The sequence below is a fragment of the Crocodylus porosus genome, unplaced genomic scaffold (genome assembly GCF_001723895.1).
Source record: "Crocodylus porosus isolate Cpor-Errol unplaced genomic scaffold, CroPor_comp1, whole genome shotgun sequence".
Classification (NCBI taxonomy): Eukaryota; Metazoa; Chordata; order Crocodylia; family Crocodylidae; genus Crocodylus; species Crocodylus porosus.
The window spans coordinates 19,093,848-19,112,957 of NW_017728949.1; the positions used below are offsets into that span (position 1 = coordinate 19,093,848).

General features: G+C 42.4%; 1 protein-coding gene across 6 annotated transcripts in view; it reads right to left on the reverse strand.

Moving 5' to 3' along the window:
• Positions 1-1,056: 1,056 nt before the first annotated feature.
• The window catches only part of ADARB1 (adenosine deaminase, RNA specific B1), a 184,300-nt gene continuing 166,246 nt past the window's right edge, over positions 1,057-19,110 (reverse strand). For all 6 annotated transcript variants that reach the window (XM_019554073.1, XM_019554074.1, XM_019554070.1 and 3 more), the window contains 2 exons: positions 9,946-10,124; positions 1,057-4,145 (listed from right to left, as the gene is read on the reverse strand). In XM_019554073.1, the coding sequence (XP_019409618.1) occupies positions 3,969-4,145; positions 9,946-10,124 (356 nt within the window). In that variant the 3' untranslated portion in view covers positions 1,057-3,968. The remainder of the gene's footprint in view (positions 4,146-9,945; positions 10,125-19,110) is intronic.

The window sequence follows — 19,110 nt, forward strand, 5'->3', positions numbered from 1 at the left end:
CTCAAAAAAATGTCAGGATGATTTTCACAATTGACATCATAATAAAAAAGTGAAGACTCAAAAGCAACCCCTTGCTGAGTGTAAAAGATTGCATTGGTGAAAGTCAACAGTATAATTTTCAAAGCACGGAGAACCTTCAGTATATTTAAAAGAAAAGATAATGAAAGGTCCACTTCAGTTATGTGGCAACCTCAACTGAAAATGTCCAAGATACTAGTCTCCTTGTCTAGTAAAGAAAATGGCTGGCTGTCTTTGAAAGAGATGGGAAAGAAAACTTCTTTCAGAGGTCACCAGTACTTTTCCTCATTTACATTGAGTCCTCAACTCACCTTTACATTGAGTCCTCAACTCTGTCATCGGGGATGAACAGAAAACTAATAGCTCTACTCTTTTAACAGGCCAAAATTTTCATGGAGATGAGAGTGTGTTATAATTTGTATTATACAAGGCATCTAATTAGAAGATTCTTTTCTTAGTGAGAAAATAATATTAGTATTTTGTTATACAGATAAAAAAAATTGTGTGTATAACACAGCTTTAACACTCCTGAACTTTCAGCCGTAATTGTTTTAGGATTTAAGGAGGAATTGGGAATGGTAACACTTAAAAATTCTATCTGCTGCTACTCTTGAATTTTTTAATTAATTAATTTCTATCCTATGGTAGCATATCTTGAACCATCTAGCACAAGGAGGATATAAAAAAATCTCAACTGTACATGTAGGTAGGTCATTGTACATTTCTAAGATGGATACTACTGCACTGTCACAATTCTTATAATTAAGTACACTAAAGGCAAGTGGTCTGAAGGGGTATAAGATCTGGCCAGTTAGACATTAACATGAAAAAAGGTTACCATTTGAAGACCCATAAATTGTATATGCTGTTAGCAAGTGACAGGGAGAGCTCTACAGTTATTACGAGATCCTGAGTCCAGCCTTCAAGTGTCACACTTAGGCCCAAGTTCTCTTGCACATCCCTACAAAATATTTAAAAAAATCCTAAAACTTAAACTCCTTAAAATCCTAAAACTAAAAATGTTTTTAGTTTACTAGTCTATAATCCTTTATTATAGCTAGACTATCGATTGGAAAAGAAAACCTTATTTCAAGTATTTATCCACTTTAGAGTCGTCATTCTTTATTGGAATTCTGTGAAGATCCTGAGACAAACACTCACGTTCATTCAAGCACCTAAAAGAACCAAAAGAACCCCCAGAATGGCTTTACAAATCTTTGATAAGATTAGCTTCCATCAGTTCATACTATGTAGTATAATGAAGTATTCAAAAACACCGTTCAACCTTCCAAAACAAATGTCAAGCTGGCAGCTTGATAGAGAGGTCAACTACCAAGTTCAGCAACTGTTGGCAGCTATGCTGCCTTATCGTTTACAGTCATTTAGAATTAAATGCATCAAAGGCCATCCATGCTTGATGGTGGTGATTTGTAAGGAATACAAGAGCATCAGCAATCACAACACTGCTTTGCAAAGGCTCAGTGGAGCAGAGTGAAAACAAGGGGTATGGCAGAATTGAGGTGTCTGACAATTGCAGCTTCTGATTTTCACATGGTACTGCACAAAAACTAACAAAGGAGCAATGAACAAGCCAAAAAAAATCACTGGCTTCCAAAAAACAGATATGGGTTCTACATGATTCTTGATTTTTTTTTAACCCTGGATTTATCAAAAGTGAAACCTAATTCCTCATAAGAACATGATGCTGTTCTTTTATCAGAAAAGAATTCTACATGGAACCCACTTTGCATACAGTTTTTAATTAATATTTCATTTTCAATGTCTTGAAAACTATGCCTATAGTAATACTTCAACATATTACTCACATTCATGAGTTCATCAGGAAATTAGTTCCATCTACTACCTCTCTGACCTTCAACATTAATTCTGAAGGTTCAACTTTTGAATGTGAAGTTTAAAAAGATAAGTAAAAATATATTAAGATTGCAAAATGACATTTTTAATAAACCAAGCCCCTTAAAAACATTTAATTTAATACTAATCCACATGGATCAGACCAGCTAAAACACTCATAAATTGGTCTAATTTATAGTTCTCCCCAGTTTAGCTCCTCAAGCCTACAACATTATGCACACTTACCTTTGAGCATATAAATACTTTATGCAGCACTTCAGTAGAAGTACTTACAGACTTAACTTGAAGTCAATGCATAAGTGTTTGTAGGACAAGGCCAATACATTTTCACAGATCAATACAATATAAATAACCTTGTTGTTCAAGTGGCATGTACATGACTTGCTTTGCCAAAATGGTATTCTGATTCTCTATCCCTTTGCAGTGTTGAAAAAAATCATACTACAACTTCATTTATTGCCTCCAAGACCCTAATTAGAAAGCTTAAATCAATGCACAAGCAATTTTAGGACTGAGAATTTTTTCAGCTTGAAACTTCTATTTAATTTCTTTGGCAAGGGTTTGTAAGTGTGCAATAATTATTGCAGCACTGGGAACTTACTGATCATTCATAACTAGCTGGGTGATTTGTCTCACTGACCAAAATAATCATCAATCTGCAGCAAATCCTCTGGGCTGAGGTAGCTACCACTACTACAAATTGTTTTTAAAAAGAGCTTGAAATACTCTGAGATTCTTTCAGAATGTTTACATGGTATTTTGAGAAGACACAAGTGACATCATGTATTTGTACATCCCTAGGTAGGCCTAGAGACTTACTGCTTGGGACACCGTGAAATGTCATTTGCTCCAATTATTTCAAAATGTCTACAAGAAACCAGTTGGCTTAATAAACCCCAGACTACTTTGCCTGGTATTTTTCATGTTGACATTTAAAATGTTAATTTAGGACACATTATATAAATCAAATATTATCCTAAATATTTATTAAAGCAAATAAAATGAGTGTAACTTGCCTAGATCTCTGCATTTTACAGACCAGCATATAGGTAATTACAAGCAATTTAAGGGAAAACAACAGCCAGATTAACAGATACATTTCACAAGAAAGCAGTTTAACAGTTTTTTTATCCTTTGTAGGAGCTTTCATTCCTTTGAGAACAGCAGCAATTAATATTGTAGAAGTGGGTGGTTTTTGGCAATTTTAGAATTGTTTTCCTCAAAATGAACAACTTTGTTTTGAAGTTGCCACATTACTGTTACTATTGTGATTGCATTCTGAAGAGTTCCTGGGATATACAAATGACCTACTTCTAAACAGGTTTTTATACACTACAGACTAAATTTTTTAACTTACAAATACTTATTTTTTTCCAGTTTACAATGGTAAAAAAATGAAGACTTCACAATGTGTGTAAATGGGAGGTAAAGATACTTTTAAAAACAGAATAAAAAGCTGCATGTTAAAAACTGGGTCACAGACTAATAAATACATACATCAAAGACATGACATTTTCAGCAGCTGGTTTTAAAGAGCAAGGAAGTAGGGGAAAACTAGCTGTCCAAACTCCATTCTGGCTTTGTGATCTATTTGCCTGGAAACTCTACAATTCAAAACCATGATAACAGATGAGCAGAAAATAACTTTGTAATGTATGTCTTTAAAAAAAATCAAGCTATTTACTAAAAAAACTGTGTGTAAAACCTAACGGAAATTACATTTTCAAGCACTTGCCTACACTGTAGTAAAAAAGGAATTGTATCTCACCCAGAAAAAATGAGCCATCTTGTACTGGAAAGACAAACTTACTGTAATTTTTTTTTTGTTTACAGTAAAAGGATTTTCTAGAAGTCCACCAACAAGACTTATTCATAACAAAATATAGAAGTATTGTATCAACCTATCACCAACTTCCAATATTCAGGCAAAACATAACACTAGTTGCTAGTCAGTTAAAAAAGAAAAAAAAATGCTTAAAAGATACATTGACAGCTGTGGAAATGCCAGAAAAAGATGCTGGACACCAGGATTTCCAGAGCCACCCCCTTTCTGAAAGCGATGTGTAGTCCATGGATTAGACAGTGAGAGAAAATTGATCCTGCTCTATTGGTTTCTCCACCCAGGCTCCAAGCCCTGCCTTCAGGAATGCTTTAAACAAACACTCTTTGGCAGTTTGATACTCTGTGGCTACCTGCTTGGTTTCATGGTACAGGTTAGGTTTGAGGATCTTTGAGCGCAGGCTGGAGGAAAGCTGTACACATGAAAGAAAAAGAAAAAAGAAAACTATTATACAAAATTACAGAACAATGGAGACAAGAGAGCCTTAAGTGAAGCAAAATGAAATAAAGGCAACAGGATATTCTATTAGTTCTGGATATAAAGTTACTGTTAATCTGTAGCCAGCAACAGTTAAGTTCAAAGTTATCTCCTAACAAAACTGTTCCACTGATGGGAACACTGAGAATCTTTTCCTTTCCAGGATCTGAAATCACTTCAAAGTTTCAAATGGAAGCCCATGACTTCTGCTTCTTGTGAAGCAATTCCTTGCTACCTACCTCTGGGGTTAGGAAGGTTCCCCTAACCGCATTAGTAGTAATGCAGGACAAGGACCTCAAGGCCCATACAGGAAAAAGATGCACACACTGTATTATGGAGTTAAGCTCTACGGGCATTTATACACATACTTTTTTCCAGCAATGCGCCCGAGATCCACCGCTTTGGAGAAGACTCGAGTGAGTCTGCTGCTCTCGCGAGCTGAGGCGAACTGCACTGTGCCAGGTGCCATTGTATAAGTAGTGGAATGTGTGTTGGCGCACAGAAAATGGCAGCAGTGCGCTTTTGAGCTAAAGTGCCTCCGAGGTGTATTAGTTCAAAAGCACACCACTGACATTTTCTCAGTGTGGATGCGCATTTCATCACTTATACAACTGCATGCGTTGCAGCTCCGGGAAGTTTTCAAAGCACCCGGTGCTGTGATGCACGCATGTGTAATAATGCCCCGTGGTGTCAGGGGTGAGAAGGGCTGGGATGGAGGAGCTGTTGCTTTGTGCAACTCTGTGTTCCTTCCCTTCACTGAAGAAAGGGTACATTATGGCAACACTGGCTGAAGTGACTGCAGCTTTACAGCACATTATTAATAAAGTGAAACTCTGATAGTGATATTTCCCTGCAGGCCTGGGGTGACGGAAAAGGAACAAACCATTCATTTTCACAGCTCCTTTATGAGGTACACTTTGCATTACCATTCTACATGCTAACAAACAGGGAAATTAAATAGGACGCCAAGGTCTGCAGAGATAGCTGGAGTCATGCTCAAGACTAGGCTTCAGTAATTCCAGACTTCCAGCTTTCCTTTCTAGGACCAAGCCCTATGTCTCCTGCTGTTTCTGGACAACGGCCATGTGATTAGAGCTTTATGAAGAACTGATTTCTTCTTTCCTTGGTGAAACTAGTGATCATCTGAAAACGACTGTTGTTGGGTTGACCTGAGGTTGTTTTAATTGCTTTTATCAGCAAAATGGAAAACTAGGGGAAAAATTGTTTCCAGTCAACTGAAATACTCCATTTGATTTACAACAAAACATTTAATTCCATTCTGTTTTTTTTCCTTCTATTGTAAAAAAGTTGTTAAAATTTAGGCAAAATTGGTTTCAAAACATTCAAAATTAAAAAATGAAATGTTTAATTTTAAAAAATATCAGGAAAAAATGGTTCACTTTCTGAATTGTTCTGCAACCCAAAATATTCATTAGATTCAGTACAAAATGTTATACCGAAGAAAAAAGTAAAAGACACTTGCAACTTTCTTGTCATATTTACACGATCAAAAGGAAAGCCAATTAATTGCTGCTTTTCTGAAATAATCTTGTTTTCTCCACCACCTCGCTTATTCTAGTGCTCACAGATGCAAAGAAAGAAACAACTTTTCACCACAAAATCCTTGTGAGAAGAATTTCTGAATGACAGGGGACAAAGAAGAATGCAGTGTGAAACTGAATGGCATAAACATGCTTCTACTTTCTCAGCATCTAGCTATCTGCACTGCAGGAGTCCCAAACTGTGCCATAATGAGAGGAAAATATACAGCAGGCATGCTCAGCCTCTGGCCCATGAGTCAAATGCGGCCAGTGGAGGCCCGCAGGGCTTCTCATGGATCAGGAAATTCGGCAGTATAGGAGCAGTGGCAATAAATAGGGCCACAGTCCCCTGTTGCCAAATTCCCAAACCCTGAGCCTCGTGCAGCAGGGGAGGGTGTCACACTCCTTCTCTCCATCCCCATGGCTATCTGAGGGTGGGCCATGCTTCTCTCCAGGCTCGATGGGGCTGAGCCACATCTCCTTTGGGGCCAGCTCAAGTCCTCTTCTGTTCTCTTGTGGGGCTGGGTTAAGCCCCCATGGGACTGAACTGGAGTTGGGCCATGCCTCTTCCCCCTGGTGGAGCCAGGCTGAAGTTAGGACACCCTCTGCCCACATCTGTGTAGTCAGACTGGGCTCTGCTGCAGCCACCCCGGGCCAGATTGGGACCACCAACTGATCCAGCCATGGATGGCCTGGTCATTGCACATCTGCCCTTCTAGCCAAAAAGGTTGAGCATCATTGATATACAGACTCCAAACGAGGGTGAAAGAATTCTGATTCTGGTGAACTACTGACTTAAGGCTCTTCATGATTGTATCAATAGGGCTACTAAGTTGAACAGAAAACTGCGAGAACCCTAGGGATGCTGTTCTACTGGTGGTATCTTTTAGGGCTGCGCGAGGCTTTGGACAGAGCTTCGGATCTGGAGAAGCTTTGGACGCTTCGGAATCTGAAGCAGCACATCCTGGTGGAAGCGCTGGCCTCGTTCGGCTTCCCAAAGAGCTTCGGCGCTGCCTCGGAGATCCGGCCATAGGGTATAACGGGGAAAAAAATACAATATCTATAACCGTTGTTTTCCATTTGATTTGGATGAAATTTTCCGGGCTGGTAGACTCTGCAGAGAGGATGAAACCTGCCAAGTTTCAAGAAGATCGGTGCATGGGTTTGGGGGGAACTGCACTCCAAATTTGTGAAAACAAAACTCCTGTCACATCTTTGCGTTACAACACAGGGGCGTCAAAACTGCAGGGGTGGTAGCTCTTACTGAGGCCACAAAGCCTGCCAAGTTTCAAGAAGATCAGTGTGGGGGTTTGGGGGGAACTGCCTCTCAAGCTGCGGACAAACAAAACTGGTGCCATGGGTGCTGTGGGACTGACTGCGTGCGTCTGGGGGCGGGGAGGGCGACACTGCTGCAGGCCTGGCTGCTACGCTGCTGAGTTCCCAGTTACCAACCAATCACTCATGATTCACTCAGGGACCAGGGACTCGGGGACCAGCTCAATGCAGGGGAGCTAGCTACTACATAATGACTTAACGAGCATTGATTAGCACCTACAAAACCAGGCTAAGGAGAGGAAAGACTCAATACAGACAATCAACTGCCCCAAGACAGAGGCAGTCTTGGCAGAAATTTTGTCTGTCAGCAGCGAGGGGTGCTTGTCTGAAGCTTGGGGAGATGCACCGATTTCCTTGAAACTTGGCAGGCGTTGTGGCCTCAGTAAGAGCTACCAGCCCTGTGGTTTTGACCCCCCTCTGGTGTAACACAGCCGTGGCATGAGTTTGGCTTTCAAGAATTTGGGGGACAGTTCCCCCCAAGCTCCTGCACCAATCATCTTGAAACTTGGCGGGTTTCATACTCTCAGCAGAGGCTACGATCTCTGCAGGTTTCATCCAAACTGGACAAAAAACAACAAAGTTATAGATATTTCATTGATTCCCCATTATATCTTATGGCCGAATCTTCGTGGCGGCTCCAAAGCTTCGGCTGGATCGAGGCGGAAACCCGGTCCGGAGCTCCGGATTGGACTGCGGCCATCCAAAGCAGCCAGATCCGAAGCCAGATTGGATTGCTGCCGACTCGCACAGGCCTATTATCTTTCACTTCTACAGCCGGGATTTTCAACCTTTTTAACAAGCGTACCCCTTCTCTCTCAAAGTTCCAGCTCATATACCCCTTTATTTTTTTGTTTTTGTTTTTAAGGGGTGGGGGGGAGGAGCACATTGAGACACCCGTAATGAGGGAGTGGGGCTGGGGCTCCACAGCTGGGACAGAGGAGCTGAAAGCAGCTGGGGGCTGCGGGGAGGGGATGGTAGCTCCTGTTGGTGCACACGCCCCAGGAGAGCATGGGGGCATGTGCCCCTGGATCCTCATGCAGGGTGAGGGTGGGCTGGCCCAGCGGTGGGGGAGGGAATGGGGCTGAAGCAGGGTATGCCCAGCCAAGGCAGGGCACAGGAGCAGCTACATGCACCCCCAAGAGGACACAGAGGCCATGTGCCCCTGAATCTGCATAGGGGAGGGCGGGCTGCTGCTGTGGCTGGCACCAAGCTGTTCCCGGTACAGGGCTGGGCTGTGCTACGCTTGGGGCGGGTGGCAGTGCTCAGAGATGTGGTTGGTGGGGTTACAGCTAATTCTGCAGTGGCTGCAGCCCCCCTGTAGCTCTCTCCCAGCACCACTGCTGCCCACCCTGAGCACAGCTTGGTCCAGCCCCCTCCAAGAAGAGCCCAGCACTGCCCCAACTCCAGCCCGCAGCAGCAGCCCTCCCTGCCCCGTGCAGATCCAGGGGCTTACATGCCCCATACCCTCCCAGTGTGCGCGCAGCAATGGGAGCTGCCACCTCCTACCCCCGGATGAGCTGCTCGCGGTTCTGTCCTGTGGTCTCCCTTGACTGGGCAGCACCTGCCTCTGCTTCACTCCCTCCCCCACCATGAGGGCCTTGATAGAGACTGCAAGAGGCTTTTCTGGCTGGTACAGGGAGGGTGGGTGGCTCCCGCCACTGCGTGCACCCCTGGGAGCGCGCATGGAGGGCATGTGTCCCTGGATCTGCACATGGGGTGGGGTGGGCTGCAGGGCTGTTCCCAGCGTGGGGCTGGACCAGGCTGTGCTAGGGGCAGGCAGCGGCAGTGCTGGGAGGGGAGGTGAGGGGGGCAATGGTGAATTCTGGAGTGGCTGCAGCCCCTCCCAGAGTGCAGCCTGGCCCAGCCCGCAGCGACAGTCTGCCCTGCCCTGTGCAGATCTGGGGGCACATGACTCAGTCCAGCAGCCTGCCCCAGCTGGGCCACCCCTGCCCTAGCCCCACTCTCTTCTCCACCACTGGGCCCTCAATCTTTCCCTCCCCACAGGCCCCTTCCCTCACAACACACTTATCAACTGGACCCAACTGCTCGCCTGCATGCTGTGCTGCAGCTGTGCACATGCACTCATGCACCATTAGGTCTGTACACCCCCTAGGCCCTTTTTAAGTACCCCAAGGGGTATGTGTACCCCTGTGTGACAACCACTGTCCTCTAGTATTGACCATGTCTGACAAAGAAATCTAACCCTTTAAAAAGCAGGTCTTTTACTTTATCTTGCACTTCCTAGGGGAGAGGGGGAAAAGAAGGGGAAAGAATTCTGGGGAAATTCTGGCCCCACTGAAATCTACAGGAATAACTTCAAAGGAGCCAGGATTTTACTCCACATCTGCTCATACAGGAAAGTCTCTTTAGACTGCCAGTAAGAATCCCATACCTGGCTTTACGTTGTAAGTTGCTCTTAGAAAATGATTTCACAAATCTTAGCCCTCTTACTTTGTAAATCTTACTATCTTTTGTGTAAGATTTCAGGAGATCTACTGAGAGCAAGTAGCTTATTCAATAAACTAAAATTACCATAAATGCTCAAAGGTGTATTTTTTACTTTACAGTAAGCTATAACTGAATCTGATGACTCTCTCACATACCTTAAGACTAGAAATCACTGAGTTAAAGAAGAGCACACAAACACCACTTCCCTGTCCATTTTAGATAGTGGATTGTTAACCTACCAAGTATTACAGTGGAAAAAAGATTCATCTAAGGTGTGAATTTTTAAAATTTACAATAGTCCCAACAAATGAAGTGGCACAGCACAATACAGGTCCTTTTATTAAAAGGTAGGTTATGTGACCAAATAAAATGGGAACATAGGACTAAAATTCCCTAATTTTGGATACATACCTTTGCATGAATACGCATCCAGCGACTGTACAAAGCTTGCTTACAAAGGCGAGATGCACGGCCCATCTCATCCTTGCCAGTTGTTGCATTAATAACTTCCAGACCTGTGTCTCCTACTGTCCAGTTTACACTGAAGTTAGGTGCTTTTCCTGGTTGGCGGGCTTCTGCATTGCTAATACCTGAAAGGAGAGCAATATTGAATAATGAAGATTTTCATTACATCTTGATATGCTCTATCTGTGGAAGAATGAGTGCTCCAATAGTTATACGCATAGTATTGTGAAGCATTCTTATAAGCAACGATTCCAAAATAAAAATAATTCTGTTGATTTTCAACTGATTCACAGAGATTTAACAATGCACACTCCTTTACCTCTGATGGGGAATGTGTGGCTAAAACATCATCTCCTGTTATCACTTTCAGTTGTATAAGTATGCATTACCAGTAACTTGAAAAGAAACATGCATTTCTTTACTATGCTGAAGTTGTACAAGAAGAGATCAAAGACTTTTGGTAACAAGGAAGTTTCATATAAATAGCAATATTATTATGGTGTGCAACACACAACTGATTGATCTTAGTTTAGCTCATAAATTAAACTAATAGATTAGTAACTAAATTGTTGAGTAAATTAAAAGAAAGAAAACAATTCTTTCTGCACCTACAGAAAAGGCTACTACTGCCAAAAGCCAACTCTATAGCTGAAAAGAAGAAGGCCCAAAGTGTGAAAAATCCAATCAGCAATACAGTACTTTTGGGTCCAATCAGTTCTCTTGCATGGTGTCAGGAATACAGTGCTATTAAGCAGTATTTGATATGAGAACTAAAAATGAGGTCCAGACCACAGAGTGAACAGTAATCCCACAGCAATTTTTTAAGTGATGTTAATCCTGGCATCTTGGTTTAGTTCCAAATATAATTATTTAGTTTAAATATAATTTGTATTAAAAACTCCCATTGAAGTTTAAACAATACCTACACTGCACTTTTTCAGTCCTCATAAAAACATTGTTGTGTGTATAGCTGGTATGAAATGACTTTAGTTTTACAGTGCACTGGTGGCTGCATTTCAATAGCAGGTAAAGCAATGTATTTCACAAAATGATGCGTAAATATATAAAAAGTCTACCAGAAGTTTTGAAAACTGACATGCTAAAAATTAGAGCATTAAACACTTAAGGCAGTTGATACGCACTTAATTTTTCTCCATATTTGTACTTATTCAGGTGTACAATGAACATAAGAAACGTAAGAACATAAGACGTGTCAGATTGGGCCAGACCAATGGTTCATCTAGCCCAGTATCCTGTCTCCTTAGTGGGAGAGCACTGACCCAGATACATCTAGCGTAATCTATCCCATATTCATTACCCTCTCTGGCACCTACCATATTGTTCATAGAGATGCCAGAGGAAACATCTCCAACCTTTCTGTTCAACAGCTATTTATAGGTCTATCATCCATTAATTTGTTGAGTCCCCTTTTTAACCTGGCTATGCCATCTGCTTCTACCACCTCCTGTGGCATCACATTCTACAGCTTAGCTACACATGGTGTAAAAAAGTGCTCTCTTGTTAGTTTTAAGTCTGTCTCCTGTTAATGCCACTGGTGCCCTGTAATTTTGGTACCCTGGGACTTCGTGAATAACAGTTCCCTGTTCACTTTGTTCACACCCTTCAAGATTGTATAGACACCTATCATATTCCCCCCCCACCAACCTTTTCCTTTTCAAACTAAATGAATCTTAGCCGTTTTAATTTCTTCTGGTATAGTAACTACTCCATACCTCTGATCATCTTGGTTGCCCTTCTCTGTACTTTATCTAATTCTACCATATCTTTTTAAGATGCAGAAAGCAGAACTGCACGCAGTATTTAAGATGTGGGTACACCATGGATTTTTATAATGGCATGATAATTAGGGCTGTGCAAAGCTTCAGTCTCTGATTTGATTTGGCAGAAATTCTGCCCAATTCAGTGGCCGAATTTCTGAATCTGAATTGAATCAAAGGACCCTTGAATAGAATTGGAACCCTCTGAATCAATTCGGAGAGATTCGGCAATTTGGACATAGGCACAGCTTTGTTGTATGCTCAAGGTACCACGCAGCTCATGAATGCTGTGACGCTGGGGTGCATGGAATGTTCCAGAGAAACATGGGGGGCTCCCCAGCGTGCTTGGCAGAAGACCTGAAAGTGGACCAAAAGCACTTCTGGTCACTTCCAGGTCCACTGGAGAGTGGGCAGGCCCCCCACCCACCCAGCTCGGCAACTTGTGCCTCCTGGGTCTGGGGGGCACCTGGGGTCCCCCCGTGGTCGATTGCCAAGCCAGGGGGGCCCCCCTGGACATTCCTTGGTGGACCCGGAAGTGGACTGGAAGTACAGGCAGTCCACTTCGGAGTTTGCCGTCAAGCATGTAGGGGGCCTCCCGCACTCCTGCGGGACACTCCATCTGCCCCAGCACTGCAGCTATCACGAGCTATGCTGGTACCTCGAGGTATGTAGAAACCTGTGTCTATGTCTGAATCACTGATACTCTGAAGCAGCATCGAATCTTCAGATTTGGATTTGGCCAAATCAACTTGGGGATGGTGATCCAAATCAATTAATTGAATCATTGCCCTCAATTCGGACTGAATCCGAATTCGAATTGAAAGGGCCCATTTCACACACATGTAATGATGATGTTCTCCATTTCGTTTTCAGTTTCCATCTTAATGATGCTCAACATTTTATTGGCTTTTTTTGCCTGCTGCTCCACACTGAGTTGATGTTTTCAAAGAACTTTCTCCAGTGACTTCAATGTCTCTTTTCTAAACCACAACAGCTAGTTCAGTATCCAACACTGCGTGCGTATAGCTGAGGTTATTTTCCCAATGTGCATTACCTTGCACTTGTTGATAATGAAGTTCTTTTGCCATTTTCCCCCACTCACTCATCTTGGTGAGATCTTTCTGCAGTCCCTCCCTGTCAGTTCAGGATTTGAGTATCTGGAATAATTTGATATAATCTACAAACAGATTTCACTCTGTACCCCCGACTTCCAGGTCATTGATGAAAATTCTGAACAAAACTGGGTTTAGCGTAGATCCCTGCGGGACCCCACTTTTGATATCCCTCCATCCTGAAAAGCAACCATTTAACTCTACTCTTAAAGCCAACTCTCAATACACGAAAGAACCTCCCCTCAAAATTATGCGGCAACAGTTGGGTTTTTTTAAGCCTTTGCTGAGGGATCTTCTTAAAAGGTTTTTGAAAAAACAAATATGTCAACTGGGTCCCCCGTGTCCATGTGCTTGTTAATGCCCTAAAAAAAGTCCAGCAGATTGGTGAGGCAGAATTTATCTTTACACAAACGATGATGATTTTCCCCCATTATATCGTATCTGTCCATGTGACTGCTGATTTTATTCTTTATTTTAGATTCTACCAACTTGCCAGGGATGGAAGTGATTATCAATGGTCTGTAGTTAACAGGATCACCTCTAGAGCCCTTCATGAAGATGGTGGCATGTTCAGCTTGTGGAAAAGGTGCTTAAGAGGGGGTATGATAGCAGTCTTCAGATACTTGAAGGGCTGCCATAAAGGAGAGAGAAAGCACCTTTTCCCTCGTGCTGCAGAGAGGAGGGTGTGGACCAGTGGCTTAAAGTTGCAGCAAAGTAAGTTTGGATTGCATGTCCAGAAAAACATCTTCACAGTTAGAATAATGAGGCAGTGGAATAGACTGCTTTGGAGGTGTTCAAGAAGAGGTTGGACAGCAACTGGTCAGGGCTGATTTAGACCACGGGTGAGCAACATGTGACCCGCAGGCCAGATGCAGCCCGCCAGGCCATTCTATTCAGCCTGCGGGGCCCCTCTAAAAATTTAGAAAATTAATACTTATCTGCCCCTGGCTACCTGTCATGAGTTCCTTGATGGCTTCCCAAAACTCAGTAAGCGGCCCTCCGCCCAAAATAACTGCCGGCCCTGGTTTAGATGTAGTCATGCCTATGTTCTGCCATGGGTATTTCTCATGCTTCTGGGCTTTGCTAATTGCTCCCCTCCTTTTTTGCCTGCTATGTGTGTCAGGGTGTTTTCAAGCCTTCCCAGAAGCACTGAGTGTTGGCTACAGACAGGTCTGGGGATTTCAACTGGGGTGTGCCAATGCTCCTGCTGGGAGCAAAGCTGAAGTTTCCTGACTAGAGGGTCTTTGCACCTCCACTCAGGGTCAGACCAATCACCATATCTGGGGTCAGGAAGGAATTTTACCCCATGGTCAGATTGGTATGGACTGTGAGGTTTTTGCCTTTTTCTACAGTGGAGGGAGTGGCCCTCTACCTGGGATCTCTGGAGCATATATTGACAATGGTTTATAGAAGCGGGACACTGGCTGTCATGGTTCCCCTGCTTTACCTGTGGCAGGTTAGGATGTTAGGTCTATGTTGTGTCAGAGTTGATAGTAGTCCCAAGCAGAGTTGAGATTATGGTTGTGTGGACTGGTTTCAATAAGGATAATCCTACCTCAGGCAGGGGGTTGGACTAGAGTCCCTTCTAGCCCTACTTCTCTATAACTCTATGTATGCACATTCTCCAGGTTAGCAAGAAATACAAATAATACCAGGCAATTAAAATCAACCTTACTTAAATCAAGTTTTCTTGCTTACTGATTTTAAATGATGATTTAAATCACTGGTTAATCACCCTTGCCCAGTTATAACTTTTAAAGCTCCTCTCATAAATTCCATACGACTACCAGATGTTTAAAATCTTGTGACTCTTTTGAAAATATATAGATGAAGCTCTGGTTGGGCTTATGTAGCAAGATCAATTCAAATAAAACAAAATTTCAATCCTAGTTACAGTCTAAGTTTTGCAAGTTCTCCGTACAAAACTTTGACGCTTCATGTTTCTTTAAATTGCCTGATTTCTTCTGAGAAACATAAGGAAGAGGTCAACAGATATCTGAGAGAGAGGCTGGTCTGATTTTAACTTTTGCATAGAAGTACAACAGAGTGTTTTATTTCTTTCCTTAAATACGTGGTTGCCACAGAATATTCATTAGTTCTGACAGGTTAAAGAATACACTAATATTCTATAGAACACGAGCTCTGATTATATGTACACACTGTACGATAAAAACTAGAAGATGGCATATCCTGCATATAAATTAGCTTCTTTAAGCAAGCAGGCAGAATTACTAATAATGTCAACAAGAATCGCAGCAATGGAAGCATATCAGAAAATGAATTATTACTTTCCATACTAAGTGTGGTTGTTTGAGATGATTGCCTGAATATAATCCCAAGATGTCTGTTCCCTTGTGCCCCAATCAAGGGCATACAAGGAGGCCCAACTCTAACTACTCATCAGCTCCTTCTGACTATAGTTGGCAGAAATGCATCATCACCTGTCATTTCACTTTGGGGCATTTTGTAAGAGCATGCAATTTCTCCTGTAGTTTTAAAATTAATTCTAGTAAATGTCAGAGCAATTCACTCATCATTTTGAGATGTTTTCAGAATAATCTATTTGTGCCTTTAAATGCCAGGGTCCTGCTGCACCACGGTGGGACACATTCCTGAGTCCCAAAATGAAAGGTGAACAACTCTAGAACAGCAGATTTGAAAGGACTAAGAATCCCTAAGTGGCCTTTATAGCCTTCAATACTTGGATCAACTCATCTAGTTTAAGATTAACTAGCTCTGAGCCATCAAGAGAAAGACCAGAACAGTTTAACTACGAAGACGTATGGTCACAGAAGTTGCCACTGATTTTACTGTTAGAGGCATCTTGGAAATATTTGAGTGCATGGCATCCTGACTTATTAGCATTCAGAATTATAATTCTGGCTTCCTTTATAACATCTGCAGGAACAGCATTCAGCAAGGTATCAATTCATTCCACGTTTACAATGTGTGCTAGTTAGCCCAATTTGAAAGTCCTGTGTGCATTTGCAGATTACCTGAAATATGATTGTCTATGTAAGAAGTCTATATATTCTCAGCCTCTGTCCTTGGAAGCAGACTAAAGAAGAGAAGTAAAGCTGGAAATGATTTTCCAAGCAAAGAAGTCAGGGCAAAGCACCTGAATCTCCTTAAGAGAGAACTATAATACAGGAAGACGTTCTGGGTCAACCATCAGTGTGCGTGGTGCCGAATCGGGTGGTTCCAGTCCCCGGGTTGGAGTATTAAGGTAGCTTTAACGGTGTCGGAAGTGCCTAAGGAATGCCATACACCTCAAGGTTTCTGCTGGTCAGCTGGGGACTGGAAGGAATTTTCTACCCTATAGGAATGCTACTAGATTCTGACGTTTTTCTTGCCCCCACATTCCTCTGAGACACTTGGATGCTGTCTATAAGTTAAGGTTGGGCTTTATTTTTAATACTTCTGCTGGTACTTAGAAAGCCAGTTGCTCCTGGTTAGAGGGTATTGTTTCTATGTTTGCAGTTACCAAATTTGAAGCCATAAAGGGATTTTTCCCCTAAGTCAGACTGGCAGGGATGATGGATGTTTTACTTTCCTCTGTAGCATGGGGCATGGTTCATTTCCTAGGATATTCTAAGCATATTAACAAACTACTTCCCCATCATTGTAGCTGCAGAGCACAGGACTCTGTCTCCCCTGCTTTTGAATATGGCATGTTGTAGGGGTTTCTTAAATGTTTCTGAAGATTGTTCCTTGCAGTTGTAGGTGCTAGTTTGGGGGATTCCTCTGGTTAATGACTGTCTGTGAATGCAGGGACTGGACCTGATTGCCCAGGAGGCTCTTCCCAGTCCTAGGTTCCTACGTCCACATCTTTCACAAGCTACTGAGATGACAAAAGGATTCTGATATAAATCACTTTAGTGGTATCTGGGAGAACTGATCATTACTTCTGGAGGTAGTAATATTTCACTAGCCCAACGGAGCCTTTGTTGAATGGGACAGACAAGGGATTTCTTAGTAATCGCCAGCACTTCTGCATGCAAAGAGACTGGCTCGAGAGTTTGAAGACTAGACTTAGAGTCTGTGATTAAGATTAATGAGCCTTCTGAAGCTTTGTGAAGTTCATCCTTGTCATAATACTCAGATGCAGAGGAAAGCCCCAGTGAGGAAAACTACTAAGACATCCAAGATCTTAGAGAAGTCAACTGGGTAATGAAGTCCTAATAGGAGAAAGACTTATCTGAACTCTTGGGGTACAGATACACACAACAGTTGAACAGTTCTAAAATGTTAGTAATTGGGGAGTGGGTCACAACTATATGAAGTGCTGTGGCTCTGACATCAGGGGGTGTGAATAAGCACCCAGCCAAGTATGCCTCACAGTGGGTGAGTTGGGGCAGGGTGCTTGTGCCCATGCTTTGGTGGTACCAGGGGACAGATGCCCTGTGACTGGGGGTGTTTTCACTTCTGTGTTTTCCCTTCTTGCCTAAATATCAATTCAATAAACTTACATAACTTGTAAATAACCAAAGTCTGCAGCATGCTCATCTAACTTGGCGGTATGGGAGGTGGTGCTTGTGTCTATGCTTTTTGGTTCCCAGAGGCTGGGGAGGGGTGGGGGATGGACATGATAAGGGGCTGTAGTCAAGTAGAGTGAGGACAGCTGATTTTCAGAAAGATAGCTCTATTGAACAAGCAGTACAAGGGAGTTCATTGATAAAAAGCAACGAAAGGAAAAAAGGGCAGTAAAGTTCTGCCTATATACCAAAGTGGCCAGTTTCAGCAGTGAGTGTGGAAGGGGGAGGGGAGCAATACAGTGTGGATGCCTGGAGGACCAACCAGACCTATGTCACAGAACACTTGGTGTCCATACATAACACTAACCTGGTTCACAGAGAGCTGGTTCAGAACACTACTTGGTTTTCCAGGTGCCCTTTTGAACTGTTCCAGGTAGATTTAAACCAGCTTAACAGGCTCATATGTCTGTCTGCTTCAGTTTTAATCCACATTAAACCATTCAAAGTGTTATGTGTGTCTATGCCCTAAAGGAAAACTGCCTCTAGGACTTGAAGCACAGGCTGTTGAAAATGCAATGTCCAGAAAGGGCTAGGAAGTCTGTCCTGTGATATAACTTTTCAGGTGATCCATGAATTTATAATTGTCAAAAAATGGGGGAATTTGAAGAATAGGAAAGAACCCGCAGGCTGACCAGACCTAAGAGGGATAGATGTCCTTTCTGGCTGAGGACTCCATTATGCACTGCAGATCTTACTGCAAATGGAAACAAGATTGATTTGGATGTCTCCTATCATTAAGCAGAAGGAGATAGGATGTGGGAATAAAAAACAAGGTTCCCTAAAGCCCTTAAAGAGGATAGAGACTCAGCTAGATGCACAAGCACCAAAGAAAGCATTAAAGCAACACTCTAGACCCCCTAGACAGATCTGGTTTTTAAATTATAGATTTAACCAATGCAGAAAAAATTGAATGAAACACATCAATTCAAGGAGTAAGGGAGTATAAAGATGTAAGACAAAAAACAAAAAACAAGCCCCACCCCCCAAACCAAACAAAACCCACAACCATATAGAAATTACCTTAGACATTACTAAACACCTAACTGTCCTAAAAAGAACTGAAAGTTGCAGTGAAATCAACCATCATATTCGTGTTCCAAAAACCCATGATCTTTCCTGCAATATTTATAGAAAGAAATCAGAGGCAATAGAACTATGCCCCTTTTTATGCCTGGGGGCGGGGGGAATGAAAAGAACATAAACATGGCTTCAATGTGCAGTTCTATGTATACATATTAAGACTGAATGCGAAGGACATTCATATTCTCAAGAATAGGAGGAATTCAGAGAAGAAACTTGTCAGAGAATTGTCATGAACAGAACTGCACGAAATGGATAAAGATGAAAGTACCAAACTACTACAATTATTATTTTTATTATGCCTCTCACCAATCAGTATCTGAATATGATCACCAAGTGCCACAACTTGGACACAAAGCAAAAGAGAATTCAAAGTACGAGCAAAGAAATTACTAAAAATCCTGAATAATGCAGGAGCTAAGACTCACAGAAAACAAAATAATGTGTTCCCTCTTCTCACAATCAAAAAATCCATTTTTCCAGTTATTACAGACCTCTAACTCGGGAGCCCTATAGGGAGTCTACAGAATCCGGCAAGTTTGGACCTGTGGACCTAGTCACCTATGTACTGTTGGTGAAACCTGCAAGACTCGAGTAACTTAACAA